Consider the following 15,527-nt stretch of genomic DNA (forward strand, 5'->3'; position numbering starts at 1 on the left):
ATCACTAGTCTGTCTGGTTCCCAGAAGAGACTCAAAGAAGCTGACTGTATTAATTATTATGGCTGGCCAGAAAACTCATGATATTTCTTGGTTTGCTACTGTAAGACACTTTTCAGGGGGTTTTGCTCTTTGGATTTATAAACTAATTTTTTTAAGAGGAAAAAGATGTAACAATTATGCTGTTCTTAAATAATTCCATAATATTTAAACTGAGCTATTTTTTAATATGGTGGCCAAATCTAACTGTGAATGTGGTGTTAGCGACCAGAAGTTGTTAGTGGGGGTAACTTGATACACTTTTTTATTTAAGAAAGGAACTCTCAAGTATTAGATCCTGGAATGGTCTTTGCAACTGATAAGCAAGATACTTCAATGAAAGAAATAATTACTTGTAAGTCAGTTTTGCTTTGTTTCTTCTTTAGATACTTAGTAGTAGAAACACATTGTTATACAACTTAACAAAAAGTTTTAAGAAGAGATATACAAACTGTCAATTTTTTTTGCACTTTCTGTAGGTGCCAGGTTGTGTACCCTTATGTGCATGTAAGGAGGATCTTGAAATTTAGCACTGTGCTTGCTTGTCGACAGTCTTCTGTTATATTATTCATCACCTTAGAAAGGCAGAGGTATCTGTTGCTTATAGTGAATAATGGGAACAGGGTCTGGGTCTCTGTGTATAGTGTTTCATTTTGGCAGGCATTCTCTGGACATCAGAAGGAGCTTATGTAATGGAGCATTTGGAAAAACCAAGCAGATATTCACCAAAGAAGGACTGTTTTGGGTGAGGTGGAACCTCATGAATCTGTTTGTTGTGGATTGTTCTAAGTAAAACCAGGGGGTGAGATGCTTTTTCAGTGAAGTTAAGGCAGACATTTAACTGTGGATGAGGTGGAGTTTTTTGTAGCTTCATTTCATGAGGACAGGAGGCGTATGCTGTTGCTTTCAGTCTCCCTGTTCTCCCACTATAGGTTTTGAATTTGTTGCCTAGTTTTAGTAAAATTGTTTATAGTCTGTTAATTACTCAGTTCCTGATTAAGAAAAAAGTGTAATGATAGAGCTTGACCTGGTGCTTCACCAGAGAAGAAGGTTGGTCTAGTCACTGTAGATTCTATAGAAGCTGTCTGGCGTTGAAATATATTTGGAGATTTAGAAGAGCTATAGCCTATGGCTACCATCTAGGGCCATGGAAGATAACAGAACTAAAAGAACTAGGGGACAACAACACAACTGTATGGAAGCCAGCACTACAGTATAAATATCTTAATCTCACTGTTTTACATGACCTATGTTAACTCCATTTGTTTAATGGAAACGTCATCAGTTCAGTTCATGAGCTGGAGAGCTGTTCAGATGCCCCAAAGCTGAATTTTGCTTTTAGGGTGAGCGTTGGTAGGTTTTTTGCATCCGTCAGTTTTATTGACTAAGTCTCTGCTGACTGTAATGCTCACATAGCCATGGAAGTTTACATGTCTTAATGTAGAGCCATATTGCATTCCTGAGTTTCATTGGCTTGGCGGCTTACAGGGTAAACAATTTCTTTAATTTTCTTCTATCTTTGGGCCACATACATTAGAAAAATTGTTAGTTTTTGTGTGGCCTCCTGTCTGTATTGATCCAAGTTTGCTATTAATTTTTTGACTGAAACATTATTTCTATAGTTCCTGGAGCAAAGGTGTGTCAGAACAACTCTAATTATTTGTTTATTAAGTTCTTTTGGGAATCTTTTATATGCTTTGTGTCATGTCAATATACTTTCTTTCTGTAAGAAGATCTGGAGGTAGTATACATAATTTCAAAGCTCTTGATTTACCTTTTTGGATTAATTTGGTCTAACAGTGAGAATTGTCAATGCCTGCTTGCATACCAAAACATCCTCCAAATTACTGGAGAAGATTTTTCTCCTTGTTGTAATATTCTTTCATTAACAACACAGACGGGCTGTATATATGCTAAGCTTATTTTTCATGTTTCAACTAAGAATTCGGTATTTCTGATGGTCTTGTTTGCAGCATTGAAAGAACAGATGTTTCCACAGAATCACAGGTTGGAAGGGACCTCAGGGATCATCTAGTCCAACCTTTCTGGGAAGAGCAGAGTCTAAACAAGATGGCCCAGCACCCTGTCCAGACGAATCTTAAAAGCATCCAATGTGGCAGAGTCAACCACTTCCCTGGGGAGATTATTCCAATGGTTGACTGTCCTCACTGTGAAAAATCTTCCTCTCATGTCCAATCGGAACCTCCCCAAGAGCAATTTTCGTCCGTTCCCCCTTGTCCTCTCCACGTGACTCCGTATAAAATCTTCTTGGTAGCTGCCCATTAAGTACTGGTACACAGTGATGAGATCCCCTCTAAGTCTCCTTTTCTCAAGGCTGAACAAACCTAGTTCTCCCAGCCTATCCTCGTATGGCAGGCTTCCCAGTCCTTTGATCATCTTGGTGGCCCTTCTCGGGACCCCTTCCAGGCTGTCCACATCTCTTTTGTAGAGTGGGGACCAGAACTGTACACAGTACTCCAGGTGTGGCCTGACAAGCGCTGAGTAGAGTGGGATAATGACTTCTTTCTCTCTGCTGGCGATGCCCTTTTTGATGCAACCCAGCATCCTGTTGGCCTTCTTGGCCGCAGCAGCCCACTGTTCGCTCATGTTGAGCTTCCTGTCCACCAGGCCCCCCCAGGTCCCTTTCCACAGATCTGCTCTCCAGCCAGGTGGATCCCAGTCTGTGCTGCACTCCCGGATTATGTTTCCCCAGGTGCGTGATCTTACACTTGTCCTTGTTGAACTTCATAAGGTTCTTGCTGGCCCACTCTTCCAGCCTATCCAGATCCTCCTGCAGAGCAGCTCTCCCTTCTGGAGTGTCTACTTCCCCACTCAGTTTGGTGTCATCCGCAAACTTCATCAGGCTACACTTGATCCCGTTATCCAGATCACTTATGAAGATGTTTTTGTTTCATGGGAAAAGATTTCTTCTTTTTTGAGCAGTTTCCGTTTTTCTTTCATAAATTAAATTGTTTTCCACTGACAATGATAGGTTAATTTTATTGGATGTTTGTTACTTAGGTATTTTGGAATGCATTTGACATATTCTGTTGTGTGCTAGTTCCCTTTAAATTGGTTGACGTCTGTAAATACAGTAATTTTATTTTCCCCCAAGCTGCTTATTCAGCATTATGCAGGCTGTAGATCCCTGTGTTCTACCTCTGACTTTACAGCTGACAGAAATTCCTGCCATGTAGAATACAGGTTTCTGCCTCTTACGGCTGTGCTTGAGCAACCATATGTGGGGCTGGGATTTAAGCAGATCACTGAAATTTGGATGCACAAAAAGGGTCTTAAACTTTCTATCTGTATGTTACTTTTAACTGAAAATGTTCAGTGATACAGTGTACAGTGTATACAGTATAATTTAAAAGGTCATTTAATTGTGTCATCAGAAACATGGGTAGTTGAGGATGGAAATTCAGTTTTTAATAGCTGAAACCTCTATGTAGGGGAACTGTTCTGCAAGTAGTTTGCAAAAAAAGTATGTCGAAGAACTATTACGTGGTCTTTTGCTGAGATCCCTGCTGACATATCATCTATTAATTGCTGGGTATAAATAACATCCAATTAGTAAAAGTAACCTGTGTTTATTTTTGCAGTGGTATATTTAATATCTAATGTCTTCATTCTGAAGCTCAAAAGTATGACTCCTGTGGAATGTTGATTTTAACAGTTCATGTTCATCCACTTGATTTTGTGGAATTTCTGATCCCCCACAGATTTTAATAATTGTTTGAGCTTCATAAAGATACAGAATTTTTCTTGCAAGAGCAAGATTGCAGGCTGTTAATGATCTCTGCTTCTATTAACAAACTGCATGGTTTTGTCAGTTTTTACATACAAACCTATGATTCTTAAAACTGTCAAGTCAAGGGTTCAGATATTATCAAATTTTTCTTTAAGTACAGTTCTGGCAATAACATATATCTGCATCTTATTTCAACCATCTTGGGCATGTGACTTTTGATATACCTGTAATTGAGTACATGCTGCTTGCGTTTCCAGTCTAGTCAGGTAGTTTTATCAGAGGCAAATTTTGTTTCAGGGGTTCTGAAACTGTTCCATTATGATAACTCAGGCATCGTAAGCGGGAATGATTGAGGGGTTGACTTCATAAGCGAATTTTGAGCTGAACTAAAATGCTAATGCAATTTCACCAGTATATACATAAGAGGAATGAATTAAGAGAGCTTGAATTACAGACATAGCACATGTAATTCTAGGAATGTCTAATTTATGTATCTTTAACTTTGCTGAATGTGAAAAGCAGGTTTTGTGAAAAAAGATGTTTGAATGATACCTTGGAGAGTTGCCGCCTTTTCTTGTCTTCTGCAAGGTCATGTATTTAGTTGAATAATTTTAAACCACAGTGTTCAGAGGAGGTCACCAGTTGTTGCTTCTCATTTCCTAGGCTTTATTTTGACAACTTAAGTAGGGGTTTTTGTTTCTTGTTTTTTCTTTCCCCTCCAAATGCAAAACAGTTATTACTATAACTGAAAGCCCAATTTGATTGTAGAAGGTTCCACATAAAGCTATTATCTGAAAAATGGAGTCTTATGCCTAGTATTGGATACCCTAAAATATGTGAATACCTTAAGCTTTAATCTCTGTGAGTCTCCATTCCTCGTCTGTATTCAGACTCAGTTTCTTTTTTCACTTTTGTGATCAGTTATTTATGTGGGAACTATGCCTATACTATGGTGATCATTGCTAACACCACAAGGATTAATGTCATGCTAGGTTTTTCCTTGTGAGTTGACAAATTTAGTCAGAGAAACAGCTTGTCTGCTCATTTAAAATTGCCTGGTACGTTATTTCAGTTGGCTTTCCATCTGTTGGAAATAGATTTGAAACTGAAATTCAGGGTTTTATGTGGTAGCATAAAACTGAGACTTTACCAGTTTTTTAGAAGCAATAAGGTCATATTTTGTCATCTCACTGTCATTTGAACTAACGGAGCAGGTAATAGTTATAGGAAGCTGCCTATGTAAACAGACATTTGGAAGGGCAGGAGAGAGATGAATAGAATACTAAAGTGGGTTTCACAGATATTTTATGGTACATAAAGGAAGCCTAAAAAGTCCCATTTCCAGTTGTGGAGACCGCTAAAGACGCAGTTGTGGCTCAGCCCTGTTTTGTTTTGTCCTGGTTTCCATTTTTCTGCTCAGCTGTTTTGGGGTTTGGTGTTTCCCCCCAGCTCCCCCATGTGTCCAAATCTACTGTTGCTGCAATTAGCATCCTGTTATTTTTCTGTCTTGTCGTCTATTTTCTGTCTTCTTTTTGTTAAATAAGGTTTACATGTTCCTCTGTTAACCTCAATCCCAGAACTGGGAGGTAACAGAGATTGGACACAAGAGTGCCTGGATTCAAGGACTAATGTGTCCTTTGGTCCAATACATACACTCATTTGTGCTATGTGTGTGAACTTGTGCAGTATTAAACAGTGATATTGAGAGGCTGAGCCTTCGTCCGGGATAGTGGCATCTCTTACATTTTACCAGATTTGTAATGTGAGCTGCTTTTTCTAAAGCAACTGGATATACTTTTTTGCCTGTTGCAAAGGCATAAATGTAGCTGACTACGTCAAAGTTTGCAGGACTTTGCAATTTAACTTTGTGTTAAATTTTAAAATGTATGCAAAGGTTTCTCTTCTCCTTTCTTTTTATCTGGTTTGTGTCTGAATCCTTTATAAAAGTTCTCAAGTTTCTGTTTTCCCAGGTCAATAATGGTGATCCACTGTTCAGGTTTTTTATGGCATAACTGGAAATTGCTACGGGAGAGCTCTCACTCCAGTATTAATTACACTTAAATTTTATTAGCTAGAGTTATTAACTTAGTTATCTTTTGATCTCTCATAAAATGCAAAACTGGTTTTATCATGTGTCTTGGTAAGCTGTTTGTATATGTCTTCTAAGACAGTTGAAGATCTTTTTACCTTTGACACTTAGGAAACTAAGTATGGTATTGTGGTTTAGCCCCAGTCAGCAGCTAAGCACCACACAGCTGTTTGCTCACTCCCTCTCGGTGGGATGGGGAGAGAATTGGAAGAGTAAAAGTGAGACAACTCGTGGGTTGAGATAAAGACAGTTTAATAGATAAAGCAAAACAAGGAATTCATAGAATCATAGAATGATTTGGGTTGGAAAGGACCTTTAGAGATCACCTAGTCCAACCCCGCTGCAGTGGGCAGGGACATCTTCAAGTAGATGAGGTTGCTCAGAGCCCCGTCCAACCTGACCTTGAGTATTTCTAGGGATGAGGCACCTACACCTCTCTGGGCAACCTGTTCCAGTGTTTCACCACCCTCATATTAAATTTTTTTTTCCTTATATCCAATCTAAATCTACCCTCCTTTAGTTTTAAACTATTACCCCTTTCCCATCGGCAGGCAGGTGTTCAGCCATCTCCTGGGAAGCGGGGCTCCATCACGCGTAACAGTTCCTTGGGAAACCAAACGCCACTTCTCTGAGCATCCACCCTTCCTTCTCCTCCCCCCAGCTTTATATATTGAACATGATGTCATATGGTATGGAATATGCCTTTGGTCAGTTTGGGTCAGCTGTCCCAGCTGTGCCTCCTCCCAAATTCTTGTGTACCTGGCAGAGCATGGGAAGCTTAAAAAGTCCTTGACCTAGTGTAAGCACTGCTTAAGAACAACTAAAACATCTCTGCATTATTAACATCGTGTTTTCAGCACAGATCCAAAACATAGCCCCATACTAGCTACTGTGAAGAAAATTAACTCTATCCCACCCAAAATCAGGACTTATGGTTTTACAGTTGATTTAAACTGACTAAAGATCATGCTGAAGCTGAAAAGTTATGTGAGTGGAAAGAGGCAAAAGTTAAACCTGCTGCTTTTGATGGCAGTAGTCTTGTGAAATCTCTCATTAAGTTACAAGTCTAAATTTAGTGTGACTACAATTTTGAATATCCATAAGTTCATAGTACTCAAAAATACAGGGCCTTTGTATGGAATTATTCTTCAGTGCAATTAGATTGTAAGAGTTACATAACCGTACATTAGTATGACTATACTTGTTGCTATGTGATGGGTTTTGCTAGGTATAGATTTCAGAAACAGAATTAAGTTCTGAATGCTGCTTCATGTTGTGTGTGTGTTTTCTGTTTTTATTTCTTGCATTAGTATCTGAAGTTCATGTATCTCCTGATGTTCTTCTGGATCACTCTGTGCCTTCTTCCTGCCTGGTTCCTTCTGAGTCATTCACTTTATCAAGTGATAACGTGGCAACAGCTATTCAAACAACGAACAGTGTTATAAACCCAGCTGTTCTTGAAGAACAGGTAAAACCACAATTTTTGTGTTTCAGTATGGGAACGTAATGTATTAAATATCTTAGCACTGTATCTTTTCTGTGTAAATATAGGTCGAATTGCCTTTTAAGAGCAAAATGTGGTCCTTGGATTTCTGTGATACAGACTTTGAAGTAAAATAATTTTAAAATTATGTTTAAATCCTTTAACTGGGGGACACCATACTACTTTGGTAAGGACTGCAAAAGTGATAAGTGTGTTAAAGAGTTATTAAAAGTTAAAGGCATGCTGCTAGTGCTAGGCATGAAAGTAGGAAACAATAGCAGGAAGATTCTTAAAAAAAAAAGTGTTATTAAAGCTGTAAGGACTATGGATGTACATATGTCATACTTGTATGTTTTCTCAGGTGGTTTTAGGGTTAGAGAATTAACATTTAATTTTTACTTAATTAAATTTCAGGTTTATTTTTTATTTTACTTTAGGTTTTTTCCCTATTACTTTTAAAGCTTAAATTTGTTTTTGTGATCTGATGCAGTCCTGGTTATGTGATCTCAAACTCTCCTTGTGGCTACAGTACTGCTGAGAACTGATCTTTAGCTTCTTTTTCAGGTGTGAAAGTGTTTGGTTTTTAACTAAACAATTAGGTGAGCAAGAAAGGGAAAAGAATTTCTGCCTGGAGATTAGCACAAGAATGCAAGATTGCGATGGGCAAGAATTAAATAGATTTACCCTCCCAAGTGAATTTTGATTGCCATTGATTGCAGTGACACCTATTTGAACAAGTTTATTGATTGTAAAGTTCCTTGTTTCAGGACATGTAGTAGTTTGTACTTGAATTAGAAAGTGCTCTTGTCTTCCTCTGAACCAATCAATATTTTGGGCTAGTTAGTGACCCTCCTGTTTCCAGCACTTACCTGGTTTATTATTCTTCAGGTAGTCTCATCAAGTTCTAGGGCCAGTCATGTTGAAAGATGAATTTCATTAAGTCAGATTTCCATAATCTGACCATTTAAAAGTATTTATCTAGAGCTATTTAAACAACTTGGACAAAATACTTGTTTTGGTTAAACTGGCTCTTATTGTTTTTTTTCTTTGAGCAGCATCTGTATGTTCACACTTCCAGAAAGACTGCAGCTAGTACAGCTGCAATAGTTCAGTCTTAGTAAGGAATTAGTTCCTGTTTTGTATTTGTTCCCAATCTAACGTTCTGGGGAAAGCCTATGAAAAGTCAAGAGAAGTGCCCAGGTGCAAAGTTGTGTTGTGGGCGTTTTGGTTTTTTGTTTGGTTTATTTTTTTTGAGAGAGGGGACTCTGTTTTCTTTTTTCTTTTATAACTGATGTCATTTGTTAGGTAATCTTACTAAAAATAAGAAATATACTTTGTTACTTCTGAATAATTATATGTGCAAATTCGAGTTGTAGCCATGTTTCAGTCTTCCTTGTCTTGTTCTGGTCAGCTACTGGCAGACCCATGGTTCCATAAACTCTATTTTTAATGCAGGAAATAATACAAAGTAAAGAATATGTTAGCAAGAAGGGGTGTTGAGAAGAAGTCCTTTAACATTGTTTTGGAATGGAGGTCAGACTTTGCACTTTTGGATAAAGATAAAGGAAAATGGTGGGCATAAAACTAAAATAAAAAATTCTTACACCTGTTAGAGGAGGATGTTAGGAGAACCATATTCTTCTATAATTGTGCCTCCAGAGCTTCTTGAGGTTTCATGTTAAAAAAACTTCAACTTTTCAGGTTCCAGCATCACAGTTTTTGGCAGTCCCAGAATCTAATCTTGAGTAATACTTAGAAGTAGAATTAGCACATCAAGGTTGTCTAAGCTTCTGACAGAAGGGGAATTCAGCGCATCGACTGCAGTTTTCTTTCTGGCTGTTTTGTTTACTGGATTTTATGTATCCATGTATAGTCAAGATCTCAGCTATTTTTGTTTGTTTCTGTCTTTGAATCCTATGAGAGATACTTATTTATTGAAAAGTCAATATATTACTGAGTGTCTGTTTGGAATAAAAGTTAAGGGAATGGATTAAATCAGATCAGTCAAACCTCTCAATAAACACATTGAGAAGTTTCTTTCACCACCCATCCCCAAATCTCAAGTGCTCTTGGCTTTCAAATTGTTGAAAATGTGGCAGTTGAAATTCATTTACCAGCTTTTCCTTTGAAATTCCTTTGCTGCCATATAAGCAAGTGTTTGCCTCTTCTTTTTTTTTTCATTTTGAAAGAAGGAAAAAAATCACTTTGGCTTTTGTTAATTATGCCACAAAATATTTTAAACCTCACCTAATTTATTTTTGTACTTTTCCAAAAATATGGGATTATTATCAGTGTTTAATCTGTTGTGGGTTGTGTCTAACTCAGGTTGTGAGCCTCTGTTTCACTCTTCGTACTTCTACAGTTCACTGCACTAGCATTCACTGAATGTTGCAGACTTGTCCCAATTACTCTTACTCAGTTGGTCTAGCCTCAAGATGAGATACTTATTTTAGCACAAAAAATTTGTACTCCCTTTCCATGGCTACTCTTTGCATTCTGCATTGGGTGAAAACGTGGAATGACTCATCCAAGGAGAGTTTATTTCCCTGTAAGCCTGATGCTTTGAGACAGATGATTCAGTTTCACTTCTGTCTCTTTTCACATCTTTTGAATATTTTGACCTCATGGGAAACTGAGGTATCTGTGCCATCCTTCTTAAAGACTTCTAAAGTATTCTTGAAAAGCAGTGGAGGAGATCAGAAGGATTGATGTGAATCCATCTAGAATTACTAGCTACTGTTCCATTGTTGGAACTTTCTTTTTGGCTAGCACATCCTACATAGGAGAGTGTGGTTTCAAAAAAAGTAACATTAGTATTTACAGTTCTTAGGTTCTGTAATGTCATCTGGAAATGAAATTTGACTTGACTGGAATGTTAAGTTCCTGTTGCCATTTCCTTTTAGTGTTCTGTTTCTCGTATGAATTAGATTCAAGCAGATATTCCAGTTGCCTCTTTGAATGTAATTGAAGACAAAGCTTTGGTTGATGCTGAGACAAAGAGAACAAGTGAACCAAAGAGCTACCTTCAACAAGCTGTTGCAAACCTAGAAACCAAGCCTTGCACTGCTGAAGAAGAAAAATTAAAAATTGAAAAGGTATGAATAGTTTTTTAATGACAATGTTTGGCATTTATAGAGGATTTATATATAGTCAGAGCTGGCAGAGATTTGCAATGCATTTTTTTAATAGAAATTAGCCAAATTCCAGAGAAATTGGCCAAATTTAACCAAAATACATTGCTTTTTTTCATGTCTTGTGTCTATTTTAGGCTGAATTTTTCTAAAGTTTCGGGGGGAAAATATTTCCTGGAGGGGGGAAAAAAAAAAGACAAGTTTTCTTAGCATGGAGCCGTGTCATTAGAAGGTATAGTGGTTCCCCCATGTTTTGGTTGTGAGTGTGTAGTCACTGAAGTTCAAAGTGCCTTTGGCTGTCTTTATGAACATAATACATAACACTTTTTTTTTCCTGGGAGCTCTAGAAACTAAATTCTTCCTATTCCTTCTTTCCTTCTGACCTGAATATGATAAAGTACCAAGCAGACCTATGCCTGTATTTGTGTCTGAGCAGCAAAAGGTCACTAAGGCATGAGACACTAAGTTTAATTTCTGCTATTCTTAATACTGTTCCTTGGTAGCTATCAAGGTGTGCTAGGGAAAAAGGAAATGGCTTGCTGGAAATGAAAATGAGGATGAGTAACTAGAGCCAAAGATGAGGAGGTCTGGAATGGATTGATTTTGCTAGGGATTAAGTGTATAGAGGAGGGCTGGAAGGGAAGCATGATTGCAGCCTATAAGAGAAGATAGGTTGAGATCTAGGCCCTGAATTGAAGAAGTGTTGCACAACCAGTTTGTCTCTACAGTTGAATCAAAGACATTGAATCTCAAGAACTGTTTTTATTATTTCATCCAAAAGCAGGATTGGACTAAGCAGACCTGTTTTTTCTGTCCTCCTCATGACCCTCTCAGTTGTGCCTTTGCTTGAATAGCTGTAGAGTGATCTGGCAGGTCATTTGTTTCTACGCTGGCTTCCTGCATTGCTGAAGAAATAGTTGTTCTAGAGCAACTGAAAGGGTGCCAACAGCTAATGTATAGTGGGAATCAGTTTGGTAGGAGCAACAGCTGCATTAATCAAAAATAAAAATCTTTAGCTCTTTGTGTAACAAATAATTTTGAAGTTTATTGTCAGTAGTGTCATTCTCCTTCCTGTCTATTGGTTCTTGTTGGGCAGGCTTCTAGGCTGGCTCTCTGCAAGATCACAGAATATTTTAAAACTATATTTATTTATGTAGGTAGAGATCATTAGAGGTGTATGTAAAAGGATTTCTGTTTCTTTAGTGAAACCACTTTCTAAAAGTACATTTAATATGCTGCTTTACAAATGCAGAAAGGCAGAACAAACTATTAAAAATATGGAAATAATTAGAATAGAATAGCTCCATTTGGAAGGGACCTACAACAATCATCTGGTCCAACAGCCTGAGTTTTAGGGCTGACCAAAAATTAAAGCAAATTATTAAGGGCATTGTCCAAATGCCTCTTAAACACTGACAGGCATTGGGGCATCAACCACTTCTCTAGGAAGCCTGTTCCAGGGTTTGACCACCCTCTTGGTAAAGAAATGCCTCCTAATGTCAAGGCTGAACCTCCCCAGGTGCAGATTTGAGTCATTCCCATGCGTCCTGAGGTCAGCACCTCTCTCTCCATTTCCCCTCCTCAGGAAGCTGGAGAGAGAAATGAGGTTGCCCCTCAGCCTCCTTTCCTCCAGCTAGACAGACTCAGTGACATTAGCCGCTTCTCATAGGACATGCCTTTGATTTTAAATACCTTATACTTCTCAAAAATACTGTCTCAATTTAAGGACTGCAATCAGAGTTTTCTTGCACAACTCTTTATCTCTGTCTATATTATGATAGCAAATGTCATAGTCGTCAGAAATGAAACCAGTTGGAATGAGTAACTGAATCTGTATTTTCCCAATTTGCAAATGTTTAACTTCACATATTTTATTTTGTAAACTTTAGGAATTAGAATATTTACTGGAAAAACATAGTATTCTAGAAATGGATTTCTTGAAGGGAAAAAAAGAAAAAGTAATTTCACATCAAGATCATTACAAGACACTCCAGGTAATTTCTTTCTTGTAGTAGCTTGCTTTTTTTCCAGGATGGTTTTGTGTAGAGTATATTTATGTGCAATGAATACTCTAAGTATCTATAAGCCTGTTCCAAAGCCTTTTGAATATAAAGAATTTTTAAGGTCTTGAAATCAGAGCCTGACTTTTAACACTAGAAGGGATATAGGTTTGGTAGCCACTTGTGTAAGTACATTATTGTAACTTGGATCTCTCATCCTTATTATGATGTTTCATAGAACAAATTAAAAGAAAAACACTTTGCACAGTAGATGTGTGTTTAACAGTATGACGTGGCATGTTCTAGAGAAGCTATGGCCAATTATGTGTAAAGTGTTAGCTTACTTGAATATGGAGTAGTTTGTGTTGCATAATAAAAATCTGTAAAGTATAATTAGGTGCCAGACAATGGAATTAAAATTGCTTCCATTACAAAATTCAACATCATTCATTAAATAAGTGTGAAGTCTCACACAGAAGACAATTTTTTGTTGAAGTTTTCAGTCTTCTTCCAGTGTTGTAGCAGGACAAACTAAATATTATAGACTTAGGGCATTTCAAAATTTTCTTGCTGGTAATTCAGCTTCACTTAATTTTTTTTTTTGCTGCTGTGGGTAGCTTTTAAGTAGCTACTGCATTGTTTCCCCTTTGTACACAAGGGTTGCTGTAGTAATTTGTGTTGATTTCCTGGCTGCACTGCTTCCTACAACTTATGGTAATATAATCAACTAAATTTTTTTTCTTGTTTGTGTGTAACACCCTACTCAATGAAAGAAATGTTTGCTTAGCTATGTTATAAAAATAAGTTTTGCTTAAAAACCTCGTGATTTATGGAACTAGCTAAAGTTATTGATCATCATAAACTCTTGACAATAGAATTAGTGGATTTTATTTTTTAATACTTTCATGATGTTATTCAAGCAGAAGTATTTAAGTAGTGGAAATGTTACTGAGCTTTGCAAGTATCAGACCTCTTTGAGTCAGGTACTACAATTTCCAAGAATGGCAATGAAGGGGTCATAATGTTTAACTTACTTTGTGGAAAAACTCATGCACTTCCTCCTGTTATCTTCTGGATATAGCCAGAATCAAATCAGAGAAGAAAAGGGAGTCATGCTTCTAAAAGCTGACAGTTACAATGACTTTCATAAAACTTGAATATTGGATGCCTCCTGTTAGTAGTATACCTTTGCCAATTCCTTTTGTCTCCCTCCTTTGGCTGCTACAACACTAGGGTCAACACCTGTAGCTACACACTGAGTAAATCTGGCAGCTACACAGCACAGATGTCTGTCTCACTAGCATTTCTTTTTCCGGTAGAAAGAGCTGGTTGTTAGTGTGGTTGACTTGAAAAGCTTAAAAGCAGACTATAGGGTGACTCTGGCATAGCTTCGGGAACTCTCAGAATAACACTTCCAGCTGAACTGATTCTGGCACCCTAAGCTGTAGGCGTGCATTGACTTAATTCCTTTTAAATGAAATTTCTATGTTAATATTTGAGTATAATATGTAAAACAAATGCCTCAGGAGATGGTTCTAACTGCTTTTTACATGAATGTGCATTATTTCATGGGCCTTGGTATTTACTAATTAACTGAATTCTGGCACTTGTGATACAGGGAATTATCAGAAGCTGGTTTGGAGGTAATAGAGGCATTCAGATCTTTAACAAGGTGATATTTAGATTAGACTGTTTTATTTTTTTTCGAAGTTATTGTTCTTAGTTCTGAGAGAAGATTTCATTAACTTTTGTCAACAAAGCCAGTAATTCTTTTTACCTTTTCCTATTCATTTTTGCCTCAGTCAAGGGTGACAGTTACGTTACCGCAGTTTTGCCGTCGCAAGATTGTTTCAATAAAATATGCTTTCAGATTTTTTTAAATATTAAAAAAATATTTTGAAAGACAAGATAGGAACAAAACATATTGCAAATGTTTTCTGAGTTGGGTTAGCATGCTGATGAAGTGAATTGTGCTCTGGACTAGTCACAAACATCTGTCATCGTAGGTGTGAAAAAAGACTTGTACTTAATTTGATAGTATTGAAAATGGAAGGGTTGAAGTGGAGTGACAATCACTGCTCCTAATCAGGGTGAGGGACACAATTCCAAGCCTTTGGTATCGTGTTAGCATTTAACCAATGGGTGACAGTGGAGTGTTGCCACATTTATGCTTGTGTAAAAGAGAAAAGTAAAAAGTTCTGTTTCATCTAAATAACTTAAAAAAATCAAGATTGAACAGTTTGTGTAGTACGCATGTAGCATTAAGAACATTAAGGTTCTTTCCATCTGTTGCTACCACAACCAGAGACAGTAAAGGGGAAGCAGTGGGTTCATAAGTAGAATAAACAAAATGCTATTAACTAGTATTATAGAGTTGTTTGGGTATTTAATACAATGGTCTCTTTGAGATCTTGAAATCATACACGCTGGTAAAATTAGAGTTATGATTCCCACATTCCTGCTTTAGAGTTTGTAGTATTTACGAGGCAAAATAACATACTGTAATTCTAATTTCTTTGCATAAAAAATGTAGCTGAGTTAAAATTGCTGTGGGAAGTGTAATTTTAGTGTTCTTGACTTGTGTGCAGTGTTGCAACTGAAAAGTTGGGTTTTTTGTTGGCATGTCAGTCTTATTTTTTCCCTTTTTTGATCATATAGTCACATGTATATATTAATCTCAACTTTTTAACACCTCCACTCTCCTCTAAACGTGAGGTGCTGCATATTTTCAAGACATTTAGTGCTAGTAGGTAATACATGTTTTTGACTATAATGCAGAATTAGTGGCCATTTTAAGCCTATAAATCTAAAATTTTGCTGCAGCCCCATTGCAATATGTTGTAGACTTGAACAAATGCTGCATTTCAAAACTACCAAACCCCAATTTGTAATATAGTTAAAAAACAATAGTGAAATTAATACTCCTGTTTAGTAGGTGAGGTTCTCTTATTTGCAAATCAGGGAGGGAACATTTAATTTGAGAGGGGAAAATAGTGCCTGGGTTCTAGCACTCTGAGTAGGAACTTAATTCTTTGGA

The 15,527-nt window shown here is 37.2% G+C and overlaps 1 protein-coding gene across 4 annotated transcripts in view; it reads left to right on the top strand.

Moving 5' to 3' along the window:
- CCDC91 (coiled-coil domain containing 91) overlaps positions 1–15,527 on the top strand; it is a 160,201-nt gene that overhangs the window by 34,186 nt on the left and 110,488 nt on the right. For 3 of the 4 annotated variants that reach the window (XM_064462006.1, XM_064462017.1, XM_064462024.1), the window contains 3 exons: positions 7,187–7,344; positions 10,287–10,454; positions 12,380–12,484. In XM_064462006.1, the coding sequence (XP_064318076.1) occupies positions 7,187–7,344; positions 10,287–10,454; positions 12,380–12,484 (431 nt within the window). The remainder of the gene's footprint in view (positions 1–7,186; positions 7,345–10,286; positions 10,455–12,379; positions 12,485–15,527) is intronic. The other variant, XM_064462033.1, reaches the window with a different exon arrangement.

The sequence above is a fragment of the Phalacrocorax carbo genome, chromosome 1 (assembly GCF_963921805.1).
Source record: "Phalacrocorax carbo chromosome 1, bPhaCar2.1, whole genome shotgun sequence".
Lineage (NCBI taxonomy): Eukaryota > Metazoa > Chordata > Aves > Suliformes > Phalacrocoracidae > Phalacrocorax > Phalacrocorax carbo.